This window comes from Mustela putorius, unplaced genomic scaffold (genome assembly GCF_011764305.1).
Source record: "Mustela putorius furo isolate JIRA1106 unplaced genomic scaffold, ASM1176430v1.1 tig00003853_pilon_pilon_pilon, whole genome shotgun sequence".
NCBI lineage: Eukaryota > Metazoa > Chordata > Mammalia > Carnivora > Mustelidae > Mustela > Mustela putorius.
In genome coordinates, this window is record NW_025422005.1 from 1879190 (window position 1) to 1895045 (window position 15856).

The following is a 15856-nucleotide window of genomic DNA, read 5'->3' on the forward strand; positions in this document are numbered from 1 at the left end:
TCCAGGTTCCTAGTACACAGTCACTCAGTGTGTTTGCGTCTCCCTCGGGCACGTCTGTGTTAAATCCTCCTGCTGTGTCTTCTCTGTTCAGAGAACTCGTGGGTCTTGCTACGTCTTTCCTTCCTCCCTCTTCTCCACAGGAACCCGGGTTTGTTCAGTGCAGCGGGTCCCCCTGTGTGACGGCGACGTCGACACACAGACGGGAGTTCTGTGCGCGGAACAGCACGAACACACGGCCGTGAGCCTGACTGTGCCCCTGAGCGTGAAAGCTTACTAGGCTTCTCTCGCGGCCCGTGGCCTGTCTGCCTGACCTAGTTATTGGGTTTCTAAGAACACCTCGGCCTCCCCAGCTGGCACGGTCTCTAAGCGGCTCCGGCCTCGGTCCTGGGAATTCCGAGCCGCCGCTGTCCCGAGCGGACGTCCGCACACGGATCCCCAGGTTCACCTGAAACGCCGGAGCTGGGCATTTACCTCGTATGCGTCTACGTCCAGCCTTCTGGGGCCTCTTTCACCGTTAAAACACCGTCGAGCAGGGTCTAAGACCACCCCAGACCTGGGTTCTGACCGTCGCCTGTCCCCATGCATGGGCTGTGCGGATCTCCGTTCTCAGCCTACTGGTGCTCCCTCCCACCTTCCGCCCCAGCGAGGACAGGCCGCAGCGGGCCAGCATTCCTGCAGGGAGCAGGGCTGTCTGCCTGGGAGGCGGATGCGCCCAGGGGCCCTTCCCTTGCCCCCACGCCCCGGGTCTGTCACATTCCTCCCCAGCAGGGAGGGACCCAGCACGCTCTCCCGCCCCTGCTCCGAGCCTCTGTGGTCAGTCACGGGGAAAGTTTCATTCTCCTTTGCCCCCAGCGGACGCGGGGATGTGTCGCGCCACCTGCTGTGTTTCCTGCTGTCCCTCCTGGCAAGCGTCCTCCGGCCGGCCAGGGTTTCAGCTCCGGCTCCCGAGGTCAGCCCCCCGGGAGTAACCCTGGCTTTGTTTTTCAGACTCTCGGACAGCACACACTTTCGAGTTCCAGAAATTTTTCTTTGGTGCTTTGAGAACAGAATGTCACTGTCCTGGTTTCCAGAGTTTCGAGTCTGACATGCAGGTTTCTGTTCTTTCCTGAGCCTCTTAGGACCTCTCCTTGCTGGTCATTTCCTTAAAGTTCCTTACATTGTGGCTTTCTTACTCCAGTTCTGCACACCCAGTGCTTCTGTCTGAGATCACTCCTCCTGTGTTTGCTCCCCACACGTTTCTCTTCGTGCCCTAGAGCCTCCCCTCCCCCATCCCATTAACCTTCCTCTCTGGCTTCCTGTTCTGCCAGCATCCCAGCAGAGCACCCAGATGGCAGAACCCGCTGTCCAGCCGCCGGGCTGCCTCCCCACTGCTCCATCCAGAACGGCTTCTCCCTGTGTGGTCACCAGCCTGGCACCCTGGCACCTCCGGGAGTGTTCATTCCACTTACTGGAGAGCCCGGACACAGCCCACTGACATTTTCAGGGACGGGCAGTTCCCTAGTTGGTTAAGGAGACCGACCGGCCGCTAGAACCCCGTCATTTTGCTCCACCAGACCCTCTGCCTTGAGGATAACCCCTAGGTGGGCTGGTGCCGGGGGGCGCAGGGAGCTACAGCTCAGACCCTAAGTGCCCGGTGTGGCCATCTGGGTCCAACCCAGTCCACTGGCCGCCTGCCCCCGGGATGCTCATCACCCCCCTCTGCTGTACCCTCCCTGAAGACATGTCGTCACCCCTGCCCTCGGCCAGCCTCCTCCCCGCGGGGCCACGCTCCCACACACAGACCAGCTCCTGCGTGCCCCCCAAGAGCACCGGGAAACTGGACAGACCCCAGGTCTCCTTATGCCCACCCCACCCCCGGGGAGGAGCAGGGACCAGATGGGGCAGGGGGCGGGTGCTGTGGTGCCTCCCTGGTCTGGAGGAGGTTCCTGTCCCAACACACTCCTGTGGGCGCACTGGGAGGGCCGCACACTGAGCCCAAAGCAACAACAGCACAGGCCACAAGGAAGCGGCGGCTTCTTTCTTGGGTTTCTGGGTTGCACATGTACCGGAGCTCGTGCCCAGCGATCCCACGGGGCCCCAAAGTCCCACAGCAGGGTTTCCTGGGGCAGGCAGGGACGGGCAGCATTCCAGGGCCCAGGGGTGTAGCGGGTGTGGTCAGCCGCCCATAAATACATCTCCATAAATACAGCGGCTTACGAGGGCAGGTGACCGGGCTGAGCACAGCAGTCCCAGGGCCTAGCACCAGAAGAACCTGCCCGGAGCGCAGGGACCCCTCTCTGCACCTGCACCTGCCCTCAGTCCCCGCCCAGCGTGCGGAGTGGGTAGCAGGGAGGCAGCGGGGAGGGCTTCCCCAGCTTCTGCGGCCAGCGCGGCTGTGTGGCTGTGCAGCCGGAGGCCGGGCCCACCGCCTGGACTCCCTGGAGCTGGGCCAGGCAGGGCCTCCCTCTCCTTGCCCAGCGAGAGGCTGCAGGGTCGGGCAGCCTGGGCTGAGTCCTGGCCGGCCCACAGGCGCCCCTCGTCAGTCGTCGCCAAGGCGCCTGGAAGATGGGCCTGCTTGGGGGCTGTCTCTGAGCTAGTGCTTCTCGGCGCCGCTGCTGAGCCCCGGTGCTGGCCGGTGAGACGCCGGCTGTGCGGCCGCTGTAGAGACAGAGGAGAAGGTCAGCGCCGTGGCAGGTGGAAACTCTCGAAGCTGCTGGAGCTCCGGGCTCACACCTCCCGTGTCCCCTCCTGCCCTGGCAGCCCGGCCCCTCCTCCCTCCCCCGCCTCCACCCCATCTGTGAAGTCCAGGTTGTGGCTGCCTGCTGCCCCGCCGGGCCCGAGCTGTGTGCTAGTGCGCAGTCCTCATCCGTCCTCTGGCCTCCGTCTGCTGGTCACAGGCCAGTGATAGCCCCAAACACAAAGGCTGTTCTCTCACCCAGGCCTGCAGGGTCCTCCCCAGCGAAGCCCGTGCCCTGCTCACGCCTACGCCAACAGCGGGGCTCCTCCCTCCCCAGAGGAAAGCTCCCAGAGCCTCCAGCCCAGCAGCACGGCGGGGGCTCTACAAGAAGCCGGCCAGTCCACTCCAGGGCAGGGGGCAGGGCCCAGGACTGCAAGGCAGCACCGCCCTGCCTCTCCTCCTTCCCACTGGCCTGAAGGGTGACAACCAGGGCCCAGACCCCAGCTACATGTCTGGTAGCCAGGACAGCACGGGGGCCGGCCATGCAGTACCACAGCTGACCACCAGGTGCCACCGTGGGGACGCTCTGTCCACAGCCACTGCCCTGCCTGCTGGCCTCCACCTCCGGCCACCCCAGGGCTAACAGCCAGGCCGGGCTGCCAGGCTCAAAAACACGCATATACAACATCCACCCCACAGATGGGGTTCCCCACTCCCCGCCTGGCTGCTGGCTTCCCCTGTCTACACAGCCCATCTCCGAGGGCCTGGACGCCACCCTCCCAGCACACATCTCCTCTCCCTTCGGTGGCCTGGGCGAGCTGACCGGGAGCTCCAGGGGCACCCCGAGTTCGGCTTGCAGACGCATGTTCCCCCGGGGGCTGTGGGGGCCAAAAGGCCAAGCCGCTGTCACGGCGCCCCCCCGCCAACGGCCCGGGGCTGGCGCAGGAGCCGGCGGGCACCAGTGTGCACACACACAGGCTTCAGCACGCAGACTGGAGCCCACAGGTGCACGGGCTCACACACACACAGGGCAAGGCGGGGAGGGGGTGGGGGGCTGGGTTGGTGCCCGGCTACACTGGACTGTCCGGCCCAGCCCACGGGGGCAGCGGAACCCTGCCCTGAGGTTCGGCGCAGTGTCCCCGCCCCTGAGGAGCCGAGCACACCCGCGGGGACGGCCGCGTTCTCGCCAGCTGGCCTGGCCGCTCAGCTCGGCGTGTGGGGAGGAGGGACGGGTTCTCGCCGTGGCGGGGCTGGGGAGCCGGTGGTCTTCCCGCCCCCCCTCGGGAGCCTGACTCACCTTGCTGGCAGGCGGGCCCCACGTAGCCGTCTGCACAGTGGCACCACCCGGTGACAGGGTCACAGGCCACCCCAGCCCCACAGCCACAGCGCAGGACGCAGCCCGGCCCGAAGAAGCCCGCTGCGCAGTCTACAGGCGGGAGGGAGGGGGAGACGGGCCTGAGGGCCATCCTGCCTGCTCCGGCCAGGGCACCCCAGGCCCCCTGTGGAGGGCTGGAGGAAGCAGAGGCCTCTCGGGCCTCACTCTTCCTGCCCTGTGTGAGCTCCCACACGGGAAAGCGCCGGGTCCTGGGCACCGGCCCAGCCCAGGGCTGACAACGTGGGCCGGGCCATCAGCGATGCCCCAGGTCAAGGCGAGCCATGGCAAGGTCAGGGGCGCAGCCCGCCGCAGACAGGCCCTTCTGTGTCCAAGCAGGCTGGCAGGTCAGGAGGCTCCTTCCCACCTCACGGGGCTCCCATTCCGGCCACAGAGCAGGACATCCGGAGCAGGAGCCCCACGCTGGGCACCCCGTACAGAAGAGTGGGACTGGCGCCAGAGGGCAGGGGCCCCTGCACAATCAGTGTCCTCCACCAGCAGAGACCCGCGCCCGTGCCCTGCCGAGCGGGACCCCAGACTCACCGAGGTCACAGGCGGCCCCTGTGCGCCCTGGGGGACACAGGCACTGGCCGGTAACGGGGTCACAGGGTGCCCCTGCCTTGCAGTCACAGCGCTGGTGGCAGCCCTCTCCAAAAGAGCCTGGTTCACACCCTGGTGGGGGGCAGTGGACTCAGCGTCCCTTCCTGTCCCCTCCCCCACACGGCAAGGCCAGGGGAGCACACGGGACACGGACACTCACCCCTCTCGCAGAGCTGGCCGGAGGCGCCGGCAGGGCAGACACACTGGCCGCTGACAGGGTGACAAGGGGCCCCATGCTGACACGCACACGCGGCCCGGCAGCCGGCCCCGTGGAAGCCGGGGGGACAGGCTGAAGGACACCACAGTTAGAGCCCTGACCTCAGTCCGCCCCCGGTGAGCGAAGGTCCTGGTTCACAGGCCCGTCCCGCCCTTTCTCCCTCCTGGGCGTGGATCCCGCCCATCAAGTCTGGGGCTCCAGTGGGAGGTTCACCCGCTCTCAGGGACCCTGAGCCAGAGGAGTCGCACGGGGAGTGGAGCCCGGCCTCATCTCACGGGCTACCACCGGGAGGGGAAGGGACCGGGGCCCTCGCTATGGAAGCCCACCCGGGCCCCGATCCCCACGCAGGACGAGCAGCCACAGGGCCCGGGGTCGCCACCCCAGGACTCACAGTGCTGGCAGGCCTGGCCGTAGAAGCCGGGGCCGCAGCGGCAGGTGCCCGTGGCGGGTTCGCACGTGCCGTTGTTCTGGCAAGAGCACTCGAGGCGGCAGGCGGCACCGTAGCGACCAGGAGGGCAGGCTGAGGAGAGAGCTCGCAGGTCGGTCTCCCGCAGCGGAGGAGCAGGGGACCCGGCACTAGCCTGACTCTCACGACCTCGGGGGGTCTCACCCAGCCCCCACAGTGGCCCCGTGCTCTCCTCGGGGATCCAGAGCCGGCCGCCTCCCCGACCGGGGCTCGGTCCACTCACTCACCCAGCTCGCAGTGTGGCCCCGTCCAGCCCAGGCCGCAGGAGCAGCTGCCGTCGGCCGCGTGGCACCGGCCACCATTCCTGCAGGCGCACACGCCCTCACAGCTCACGCCGAACCGGTTCTGAGGGCAGCCTGGGGGCAGAAGTCGGGCACCACTCAGAGCTCCGGGACTGGACACACTCCAGGGACATGTCCCCACCACCTTCACTCCACAAACACTTGCTGGGGCAGGTCTCTGCCCACGCGCGCCGGGGAGCGGACGGCAGCCGTGTCTTGCCACTCACTCCTCCTCTCCACAAATGCCAGGCCCGGCTGAGCACCGAGGAGGGGCGGGGAGTGTCTGCCCAGCTGGCAGAAGCTGGTCAGGGCAGCCTTCCTGGAGGTGGTGGCCTCCGCACAGGCCCATCCTCCAGGCTGAGGAGGCCAGGCTGCTGGGCTCTCCAGATGGCCCCCATCATAATCTGGCCCACAGCTGCTGTAGGTCCCCGGACGTGAGGACACAGCCCGGCTGCACCAGGCCTGAGTGATTAGAACTCTGCTGCCACAGGCTAAGACCTAGGGGGTCAGTGGGAGGGTCGCTGACCCCTTGATGAGGCCCCAAGGCTGGCAGAGTGCTCTGACCTACCAGGGACTGTGGGGTCGGAGCCAGGCCAAGGGGCCACGGGGCCATGGGGCCCAGGACTGCCATCACAGGCGGGAGCCCCATGACTGCTCCTTTCCGTCCCCACACCCTGTGCTCCAGGCCTCCCTCCTCCTGGGCTTCCCCGCCTCCAGGCCCAGCAGAAAGAACCAGCAGGACACTGTGCCACAGGACTTGAGCCAGGCAGCTGGCCCCGTCCTCAGACAAAGCCGCTGGACCCTCCAGCTCAGAGGCTCTGGGTGGTCCATGTCCGGCCCCCACCAGTGGCTTGACGGGATCAGCGGAGGCAGCTGGCCACATGCACCCCCGGCTCGAGGACCTGGATCTCCCCTGGGAACCGACGGCTTCTCCCCGTCAGCCCCCACCGAGGGCTGATGCCTCGGCATCTGTGAGAGATAGGCAGGCAGAGCGGGCGCTCACCGTGCTCACAGTGGACGCCAGTCCTCCCGGGGGGACAGGAGCAGCTGCCGGTCACCGGGTCACACACTGCTCCCTGCCCGCACCGGCACACGTGGGCACAGCCAGGACCGAAGCGGCCCTGTGGACAGCCTGCCGGGAGGAAAGAGGCCGGTGGCCAGCCCTGCCGGCTCCCCTTCTCTGTGCCACGTCACCCAGAGACAGGATGGGCTGCAGCGACGTCCCTGCCCCTGCCCCTGCCCACCCTGGCATCTCCCCTCCCCCCGCAGCTCGGCTGGAGGCCAGGCCGGCTCTGCCCTCCCGCTCACCCAGCCAATTTCCCAAACCCGTGGGAAGTCCCCACGACTCAGGGAAGGGTGCGGTCCGCGGCGGGACGCCCAGCTGGCCTCCGTCTGCACAGAGGTCCACAAGCCCCCGTGGGGTGTGGGGAGGAGGAACCAGAGCCGGAGACACTGAGGTCACAGGGACACCCTCCACCTCAGCCCAGCCTGGGGCCAAGCACAGTGGGAGAATCCAGAAGACAGACGGTCAGCGGGCCGTCCTCCCCGCCAGCTGGCTGGGCCCCCACCCCCGAGGCCCAGGGAGCAGCCACATCCTCCCTCCCCAGCCACTCACGCAGGCTGCAGTCTGCCCCCAGGAAGCCGGCAGGACAGAGGCAGGCCCCGGTGGCTGCGTCACAGAAGGCCCCGTCCGGACACCCACAGCGCTCCTCACAGCCAGGCCCAAACCGCCCCGGAGGGCACCCTGCAGGGACACGGGCAGGTGCCAGAGGCTGGGGGTCAGGCCTGGCGCCCTGGCCTCCCATCCCCAGCCCTGGGATGAGCAGCCCCTCCCGAGGACAGCCCAGCGGGCACTTCCGTCCACAGCTCTCCCCGGAGGGGTGTGGGCTGGGGTCCGTCCTGGTCCCGCGTGGAGGGGTCGGGCGCAGCCTGGGGGCCGTGTGCCTCCGTGACCAGCGGCTCTGCCCCCCGGGTGGGGTCACCTACCCTGCTCACAGCCGGGCCCCGTGGAGCCTGGCGGGCAGCGACACTCCCCAGTGACGTGGTGGCAGGCGGTGTCGGGCGGGCACCGGCAGCGCTGGGCACAGGCCTCTCCGAACCAGCCACGCGGACAGGCTGCAGGAAGCCAGTGCAGGGGTGGTGGGGAGCCCTGGGGCAGCCGGAGAGATCCCCATGCCAAGAACTGTCCCACCCAAGGGTGCCAGCGGGGCCCAGGGGCTCACCGTTCTCGCACCCCGAGCCTCTCCATCCCGGGGGGCAGAGGCAGGCCCCCGTCACGTGGTGGCAGGGGGCCCCCCGCCGGCAGGCACAGCGTTCCTCACAGCGCGCCCCAAACGTGCCCTCAGCACAGGCTGCGGTGGGCGAGACGAGGCAGAGGCTCCCAGGGTGTGAGGAGAGCCAGACGCCCCCACCCCTCCCCTAGGGGACCCCCAGGGGCTCGGACGGCAGCCCCTGCTCCCACTTGCCAAGGGACCACCTCACGGGGCCCTCCACCCCGGAGCGAAGCTGAGACCACCCACTGACGGGACCAGTGGGTCCTCCTGGGCGCCCCCTGCACCCCAGCCCCTGATGCGGTCCACTCACGGCTCTGACACTTGTCCCCGGTCCAGCCGGCGGGGCAGAGGCAGTGGCCCGAGCGCCCGTCACAGATGCCGCCATTGAGACACCCGCAACTGTGCTCGCAGCCGGCTCCAAAGCGCCCCGGGGAGCACTCTGTGGGGCACGGTACCCCGGAGTGTCCTGCGCCGCCGGGCCCCAGGAGACCCTACCCAAGCCATGCCTCCTGCACCCAGAGCCTTGGGCCCCTGTCCTTGAAGAGGAGAGGGGCCTGGGGGAGGGTCACAGCGCAGACCTGCCCGCAGAAAGCCCCCTCATGCCCCCAAAGAGTAGAGGCTGAGCCAGCGTACTTCGGGACGGACACCCCGGCCCTCCCCGCATCCCCCTCTTCCTCAGCCCTCCCCAGGCTCACCCTGCTCGCAGGCCAGCCCGGCCCAGCCCTCGGGGCATGTGCAGCGGCCTGAGACAGGGTCACAGGTGCCCCCGTGCTGGCAGAGACAGGTGTGCTGACAGTCGTCGCCGTAGGAGCCCGTGGGACAGGCTGCGGGAAGAGGGGAGACACTCACAGCAAGCAGCCCGGCACGGCACGGCCCGGCGGGTTCCACACCTCGCCCCCATCAAGAGGCAGCCCCGGAGGTCCTGCACCTTCCGGTCCCCCCAAAACCCAGCACCAGACTTCACGGGGAGGACCTCTCCCAGGGCTGCCGCTAAGACGACGCACCCCAGGCCACCCTGGGCCCACCAACCCCGCCCTGGGGAGCTCGGCACCTGCCTGCCCTCCCCCACATCATGCCCCATGGGGGCGCAACAAGCCCCGGCCCCCCTGCCCACCGCTCCTGCCAAGTCTCCTGTCCTGCAGCATCCCACGCCCATGTGACCCTGTGTGACCCACGGTGGGGAGGGGGTGGTGTTCCTGGGGTGGGGGTGGGCTTACGCTCCAGGCAGGTGGGGCCCATCCAGCCAGGACCGCAGCGGCACTGTCCGTGGACGGGGTCACAGGACGCCCCGTTGAAGCAGGAGCAGGTCTGGCTGCAGTTGGGCCCGTAGGTGGGGGCAGGGCAGGCTGCAGGAGGAAGAGGACCGTCAGGGGCCGGAGGGGCTGCGCAGACCTTCCTCTGGCCTGGGCACCCCTCACCATGACCGACGGTGTCTCTAAGTGGCCACCTGGCAGCTGCAGACACCCAGGAGGAGGCCCTGGCCTGTCTCCTGGAGCCCCCGGGGCTGCCTGGGCCTCACGCACCCTGCGCACAGCGGGGGCCCCAGCGGCCGGCAGGGCAGAGGCAGGAGCCGCTCACAGAGTCACAGGGGGCCCCGGCGGCACAGTCACAGATGCCGCGGCAGTCCAGGCCGAAGAAGCCCGCGGGGCAGGCTGCGGAGAGCGGGGAGCGGAGGGGCGGGGGCGGCTGTGATGGGCCACGTCCAGGCGGCGGGGTCCGCCCTCCACCCAGGCTCACGCCCCAGCTCACCGCGTTCACAGAAGGTTCCCCTCCAGCCGGCCAAGCAGGTGCACGCCCCGCTGACGTGGTCACAGGCTGCCCCGTGCTCACACTGGCACTGCCGCCCACAGCCCGGCCCAAAGTGGCCCTGGGGACACCCTGAGACAGGCAGCACCCAACCACTGTCAGCCAGAGTGGGGGAGACCCACTGAGACGCGCCTGCACCTCTGTCATCCCGGCTGGGGACGGGGACCGTGGGGCACTCTCCTCCGACCCGGGGAGGTAGGAGCCCCAGGCATGGCCTCTGGAGCTGCCCCAGCCTGGGGGGCGGTCGGGGACACACACAGAAGGTCATGGCCCTCGGTCCTCCCCTCCTCCAGGTGCCAGGTCCCTGCTCTCCCTGCCTGACGCTCCAGGTGACCTCACAGACCAGGGTAGGCTGCGGGGGCGGGGGAGCCTGGGCCCAACAGGACACGGGGAGCTGAGGGAGCTGAGGGGGCGAGACCCTCCGCCTGTCCCGCAGACAGACGGGCGGGACCAGAGCCCCTGGTGAGCGCGTGGGCGTGCGTGCACATGGGGCGGTGGCTGTGGGCGGCCCAGGACTCACGCCGCTCACACCGCGGGCCTGTGTAGCCGGCCTCACACACACACAGGCCACTGACCGCGTCGCAGCTCCCGTGGCCTGGGTCGCAGTCGCAGCGCTGGCTGCAGTCGGGTCCCCAGTGCCCGCCGTCACAGGCTGCAACAGAGCGCTGGTCAGCCCGCACAGGCCCGGCCGAGCGCAGGCACCATGGCCAGGCCCGCCACAGAACCCCCTCTGGCCCCCAACCCTGAGCCCTGGGCCGCCCACCTCTCTGGCAGCTGAGGCCGGTCCATCCGGGGGCACAGCTGCAACGTCCCGTCGTCGGGTGACAGTACCCATCGTTGGCACAGGAGCATCTCATCTGGCAGCCGGGCCCGAACCAGCCTGCTGGGCACGCTGTGGGCCGGGGGCGGGGGAGGGGGAGGCTCAGCCGGGGCGGCGGGGGCATAGGGTCGGGGTTACGTACTGTTGGTCAAGGGACCCATACTCACGGTCCTGGCAGCGACTGCCCGTGTAACCGGGGGGACACAGGCAGGCTCCGGTCCCGGGCTCACACGCGGCGCCGTGCTCACACGCTGGACAGATCTCCTGGCAGCTGAGCCCCCAGCGCCCCTCTGGACAGTCTAGACGCACCCCCCCCCCAGCCAGTCAGTATCCCCTAGGGCCTCGCTGGCCCCGTCTGACTTGGCTGCTGACCCTGCACCACGGCCCAGGAGAGGGGGAACAACAGGTCATGGGAACCCCCAACCCCTCGCTGGGCTGTGGGCCGCACAGCACCACCCCCAGAAGAGGAGCCTCTGTCCCAGGACGAGCGGTGGGCAAGCAGCCTGGAGGCAAACCATAGGCCCAGGGAAACCAGGCTGGCAACGCACGGACAGGCTCCTGGTGCTCCCAGGTCAGCGCAGACCCAAGGGTAGTTCAGCGTGGGCTCTCAGCCGCTAAGGACAGGCCTGGGGTCTGCAGACTGCAGGACCCCCAAACAGGGCCCAGGGCTGGGAGCCCCCCAGACTTGCGGGCACATGGAAGGGAGATCACAGGACACCACGGCCACTCACCTGCCCCACAGTCGTCCCCCGTCTTCCCTGGGGGGCACAGACACTGCCCCGTGACCCGGTCACAGGGTGCCCCCCAACAGGAGCAGGCGCCCGAGCAGTTCACACCAAATGTCCCCCCCGGGCACTCTGCAGGAAGGGACAGGAAGGGCCTCAGACACCCCCTTGTGGAGCCCCCCCGCCCCAGCAGGGCTGCTGGGCTCAGCCAGGGTCCCCCGGGGGGCCACGGGATCTGAGGAGCAGGATGGACTCTGTGGGCACCCAGCCCCCCGCAGGGCACCCTGCATCAAGCTGGGAGCAGCTCCGCCCTCTGTGCTCCCCCACCCAGCCGAGGACAGTCTGCCCCCATCTCAGATCCCCAGAGAGCGTGGGGTGGGGTGAGGTGGGGGTCTGCAGAAACCACTCTACCCCCAGCTGTGGCCCTGTCCCAGCAGGACGGCGGCTGCCATGGGAGCCAGGCACGTTCAGAGGGTGTGGAGGACCTGGAGGCCTGGGCCCCCCTCCTCTTCTGCCCAGCAGAGGGGCAGTGAGACCCTGGGGAAGAGTGGAGACCAAGGAAAGAGGGCCTCTGAGAAGGACTGGCCCAGGGGCTCTGTGCCCACAGTAGGGCTGCCTTGAAGCACGTGGGGGCCCGGAGCCTCTCACCTCCCTGTGGGGACAGGCAGAGCCCCGCCCGCCCACTGCGCTAGAAGCCCGACCACCCTGCACACAGCCTGCCCCACGGGGAAACCTGGGCAGCCCTGCCCAGGAAGGCGGGTGCAGCCCCTGGAGGGAGCTGCTGTGATCAGAGCCCCCAGGATCAAAACAGCCTTGGGGGAGAGGACCGCTGCAGTCCCGGCCCCGAGACCTTCCGCAGGCGCCCGAGGGAGCTCAGGGAGTGTGATGACGTAGGACACAGCCTGCTGAACCCGGTCCTGCGGGCCTGTGGCCTGCAGGCACCTGGTCACTCCCCACCGTGCACGGGCCCATCTGCAGGACTGGAGCGGGGCACACGGGCTCCCACACAGCGGGGACCGGGGAGCAGGAGGCCCCGTGGCAGAGGCTGAAGCCGTCCTGTCCGGCCCTGGGGAGCCTGGCAGACAGGCACTTGGGATGGTAAATCTTTCCAGGCCCAACAGCAGCGGGGGCCATCATTTCTACAAAAACACGCGTGGCCTTTCCTGCGGGGTGTCCCTGGGGCACGGAAAACTGTCAGAGGGAAGAGGAAAACTGGAGAAGGCAAAGCAGCCCGGAAGGCACCTGCATGCCCTCGGCTGACGGGGCCGGGGCCGCTGCGGAGGGTCGGGGCGGGGCGGCGCGTCTCCAGGGAGAGCTCCCTGTGGGCTGCTGGGGGCACGGGAGCTCGTGGCTCGTGTGACCAGTGCTCCGCTGAGTGTCCACGGGGGTGCGGGGAAGGCCTAGAGTCAGAGGCCCGGGTGGGGAGCCCGTGACTCGCCAGAGCCACAGGGACAGGAGGACAGCCGCTAAAGGGAGACAGGCACCACCGGGCCCCTTGGGGTGCACATCGGGCTGGCGGGTCCAGGCCGGGTTCCCAGCAGCCCCCACATGCCCCTCCTGGACCCCTGGGACCCGAGAGCCCTGCACAGGGTCATCACTGTGGTCTCCAGGACGCCCACTCCAGAGGACGTGGCCTGGCTGCAGAGGGAGATGCTGACCCCCAGCTCAGGCTGGGTCCCCAGGGTCCCCTCCTTGTTCCCCAGAGGGGACAGACCATGCTAGGGGGAGGCCAAGCCAGCCCCCCGCGTGCTTACACACGGTCCCCCTCCAGCCGGGGCCAGCAGGGGCGCACAGCCCACGCACCAGGTGCCGCAGGAGGCCCCCAGCAGCCCACACCCTGTGAGTGGGGCCGGAGCCACCCTGGGCGTAGGGCTGCCTGCGGTGTGTGAACCCGGGGCCTCCAGCCACGCCCACCGCTCCGCACGCACACCCTGCAGCCCAGGCCAGCTCAGCCGTGTGGACGGCCCTCATCACGGGCCACACGCCGCGCTGTACCTCCAGCCCGAGCCTGCGCTCTAGCAGCTGCCCAGGTCCCACAGACTCAGGCCCACCAGGACAGGGAGCCAGCCCCCCGGGCGCAGCACACTGAGCACACTGTAGCTAACAAGTTGGGGGGGTAGGGTGGACACAACGTTGGAGGACGCGACCCTTCCCTGGGCGCACAGACCATTCCTGCCCCAGCAGCCCAGACCACGGTCACAGGGACAGGCCAACCAGTGCAGTCACCGCTGCGCGACGAGGGTGGGGCCAGGCGGCCTGGCTGGCTCCCCGTCCTGGTCACAGCACTCCGGGGGCTGGGGCCAGCCACTGACCTTGTTCACAGTCCTTCCCCTGGTAGCCGGCCGGACACGGCCTCCCGCACTGGCCGCTGACGGGGTCGCAGGCCACACCCTGAGGACAGGTACACGCCTGGAGGCACCCAGGCCCAAAGAAGCCTGGCATACACTCTGCAGGGGGCGAGGAGAGAGGGGCCTGCAGGGTCAGCCAGCCCGGGGCCCCCCACCCCGCACCCCTGCACTCACCGTCCTGACACCGCTCGCCCCGGAAGCCAGCCTTGCAGGAGCAGCTGCCGTCCTTCCGGTCACAGGCCAGCGTGTTCTGCTGCGCACACCGGCACTCCTCGGAGCAGCCGGGCCCGAAGGCCCACGGTGGACAGGCTGCACCACAGAACCAAGACGGGGGCTGCCTACCTGTGTGCGTGAGCCCCTCCCAGGTTCCTGGGTCTCCAGCCCCCGAAAGCCAGGCAGAGAGGCACCGCCCGCCCCAGCCACTGGGACCACCGCGCTGGTTGCACAGACGAGAAACGGGGTCTCCACGCGGTCCAGGTCCTTGCCCTGGGTCCCGCCACTTCGCAGCCCAGAGACTCGGAATCCCCATCGCCCCCATTTTAAACGATCCTTCTACGGCGCACCACACGGAGCTCCCAGACGATGTCTGCTCATCCCCATCTCCCCCGCAGCCCACCAGGGAGGGGTGACCCCTCCTGGGTAACCCCTGGAGATTCGGGGAGCCCCACTGGGCACCCCTTGCTGCCGGCAAACTCCAACAGCCAAGGTGAGCCCCGTCCCCAGAAGCTTCCGAGGGAGGTCTGCCCCTGCCCAAGCTCTCGCCGACCCCTTAGCCCGGTTGTGGGACCAGGGGGCGACAGAAGGCTGGGGACCACGCCCTCCCAGGCACCCCGAAGGCCAACAGAGTCCGGAGGACATGGCTCTGGGTCCCTGAGGCCCAGGTCCCAGCCGGGGACCCCACTGAGCCCTGCGTTGCCCTCCGCAGAGGAGGGTTCCGTCCCCAGCCAGGCAGGCAGCAAGGCACGGGAGCGTGCGGGCCTGCTGTGGCAGCACCGCCCCGCCCCCAGAGACCAGCAGCCAGGGCAGGGGACTCACCCAGGTGGCAGAAGCGGCCGTAGAGTCCCGGGTCACAAAGGCAGGCCCCATAGAGGCGGTGGCAGCGGCCACGGTTGGCACAGTGGCACTTCTTGTGGCACTGCTTGCCGTAGAAGCCCTTGGGGCAGCCTGCGGGAGGCACGGCCTCTTGAGTCCCACCTGGACATGTCCCACGCCCGTGGAGATGCTCCGAGGGGCCCCGTGCCCAACACAGGAGCTAGGAGGGGCCCAGGCCCCCTGGGCAGGGCCACCAGCGCCTGAGGACTCTGCATCCCAGACGGGGAGGGGCCCCGGGGGCAGACAAGGGCAGAGGACAGGGCAGACCCAAGATGAGCCATGCACATGGCCATCGGCCCCGGCTGGCCTGTCTCCCCAGCGTCTGTGGTCTGGAAGTTGGCCCAGGGCGTGAAGCCAAGCACATTCTTGAGCATACGCGTAGGAGATGCACAGAGACCTCACCCTGAAACCCTGTGTTCCACCCTACCTAGTGCATCCTGACGTCCACTTCTTGGTGGTCACCCAGCAAGCCCCCAGCCCCCAGAGAAGCCTCAACCGGCCAGCATCCCGGGACCAAGCCCAGGGGACCCCAGGCTAGGAGAGGGCATCTGGATTTCCTTCCCGAAGCGCCTCCCTGGGGCTCAGTCCTGCCCCAGGCCTGCCTCCTGAAGGGCCACAGGGAGCTAGACAGTAACCCCGAAATACGTCCACACCTAAGTCCCCAGAATCTGCTGGTGAGAACCCCCCGCCGGGTTATCCTAACCCATGAGCGTCCTTAAAAGAGGAAGGAGAAGAAACCGGATAGGGGAAGGCAGAGTCAGGGGCCAGAAGGACGCAGCCCCACACGTGCAGCTGCCCGTGCACGGCGGGCTTCCAAGGGAAGGGCAGGGATGCCGAGGAGCCGTGAGGTCTGACCGGAGCGGGGAGGAGGACGGCCCCGCAAGGCTGCCATCCCGAAGCCCCAGGGATGAGTTCCAGGAACTGAAACTACCCCCTTGCTGAGCGGGAAGTTCTCAGCTCGTTGGCTACAGTCTCCACCAAAGTGGCCGAATTCTAAGGGTCTTAAAGCTAAAGCATCAGTCACCTGGGACCCTTGTGGGGACCCACAAATTCCTCCGAACACGCAGACACTTCACAGTTCGAGAGCACAGCAGGGTTGTCCCATGCAGCCATGGGCCCAGGCAAATCCCACCCAGCCGCCAAACAGCTCTACTCGAATGCTTCCAGGAACGGGGAGCTCACTACCTGGCAGGGAACCCC

The 15856-nt window shown here is 68.6% G+C and overlaps 1 protein-coding gene across 17 annotated transcripts in view; it reads right to left on the minus strand.

The window, feature by feature from the left end:
• Positions 1 to 1996: 1996 nt before the first annotated feature.
• MEGF6 (multiple EGF like domains 6) overlaps positions 1997 to 15856 on the minus strand; it is an 82533-nt gene continuing 68673 nt past the window's right edge. For 7 of the 17 annotated variants that reach the window (XM_013064649.2, XM_013064651.2, XM_045063577.1 and 4 more), the window contains 23 exons: positions 14600 to 14728; positions 13739 to 13873; positions 13529 to 13663; positions 11628 to 11753; positions 11223 to 11348; positions 10659 to 10790; positions 10435 to 10563; positions 10192 to 10323; positions 9615 to 9743; positions 9389 to 9517; positions 9083 to 9211; positions 8561 to 8689; positions 8176 to 8304; positions 7815 to 7943; positions 7579 to 7707; positions 7208 to 7336; positions 6596 to 6724; positions 5539 to 5667; positions 5237 to 5365; positions 4789 to 4917; positions 4572 to 4700; positions 3954 to 4082; positions 1997 to 2637 (listed from right to left, as the gene is read on the minus strand). In XM_013064649.2, coding sequence (XP_012920103.2) covers positions 2573 to 2637; positions 3954 to 4082; positions 4572 to 4700; positions 4789 to 4917; positions 5237 to 5365; positions 5539 to 5667; positions 6596 to 6724; positions 7208 to 7336; positions 7579 to 7707; positions 7815 to 7943; positions 8176 to 8304; positions 8561 to 8689; positions 9083 to 9211; positions 9389 to 9517; positions 9615 to 9743; positions 10192 to 10323; positions 10435 to 10563; positions 10659 to 10790; positions 11223 to 11348; positions 11628 to 11753; positions 13529 to 13663; positions 13739 to 13873; positions 14600 to 14728 — 2915 coding nt within the window. In that variant the 3' untranslated portion in view covers positions 1997 to 2572. The remainder of the gene's footprint in view (positions 2638 to 3953; positions 4083 to 4571; positions 4701 to 4788; positions 4918 to 5236; positions 5366 to 5538; positions 5668 to 6595; positions 6725 to 7207; positions 7337 to 7578; positions 7708 to 7814; positions 7944 to 8175; positions 8305 to 8560; positions 8690 to 9082; positions 9212 to 9388; positions 9518 to 9614; positions 9744 to 10191; positions 10324 to 10434; positions 10564 to 10658; positions 10791 to 11222; positions 11349 to 11627; positions 11754 to 13528; positions 13664 to 13738; positions 13874 to 14599; positions 14729 to 15856) is intronic. The other 10 variants (XM_013064657.2, XM_004768718.3, XM_004768726.3 and 7 more) reach the window with 8 other exon arrangements.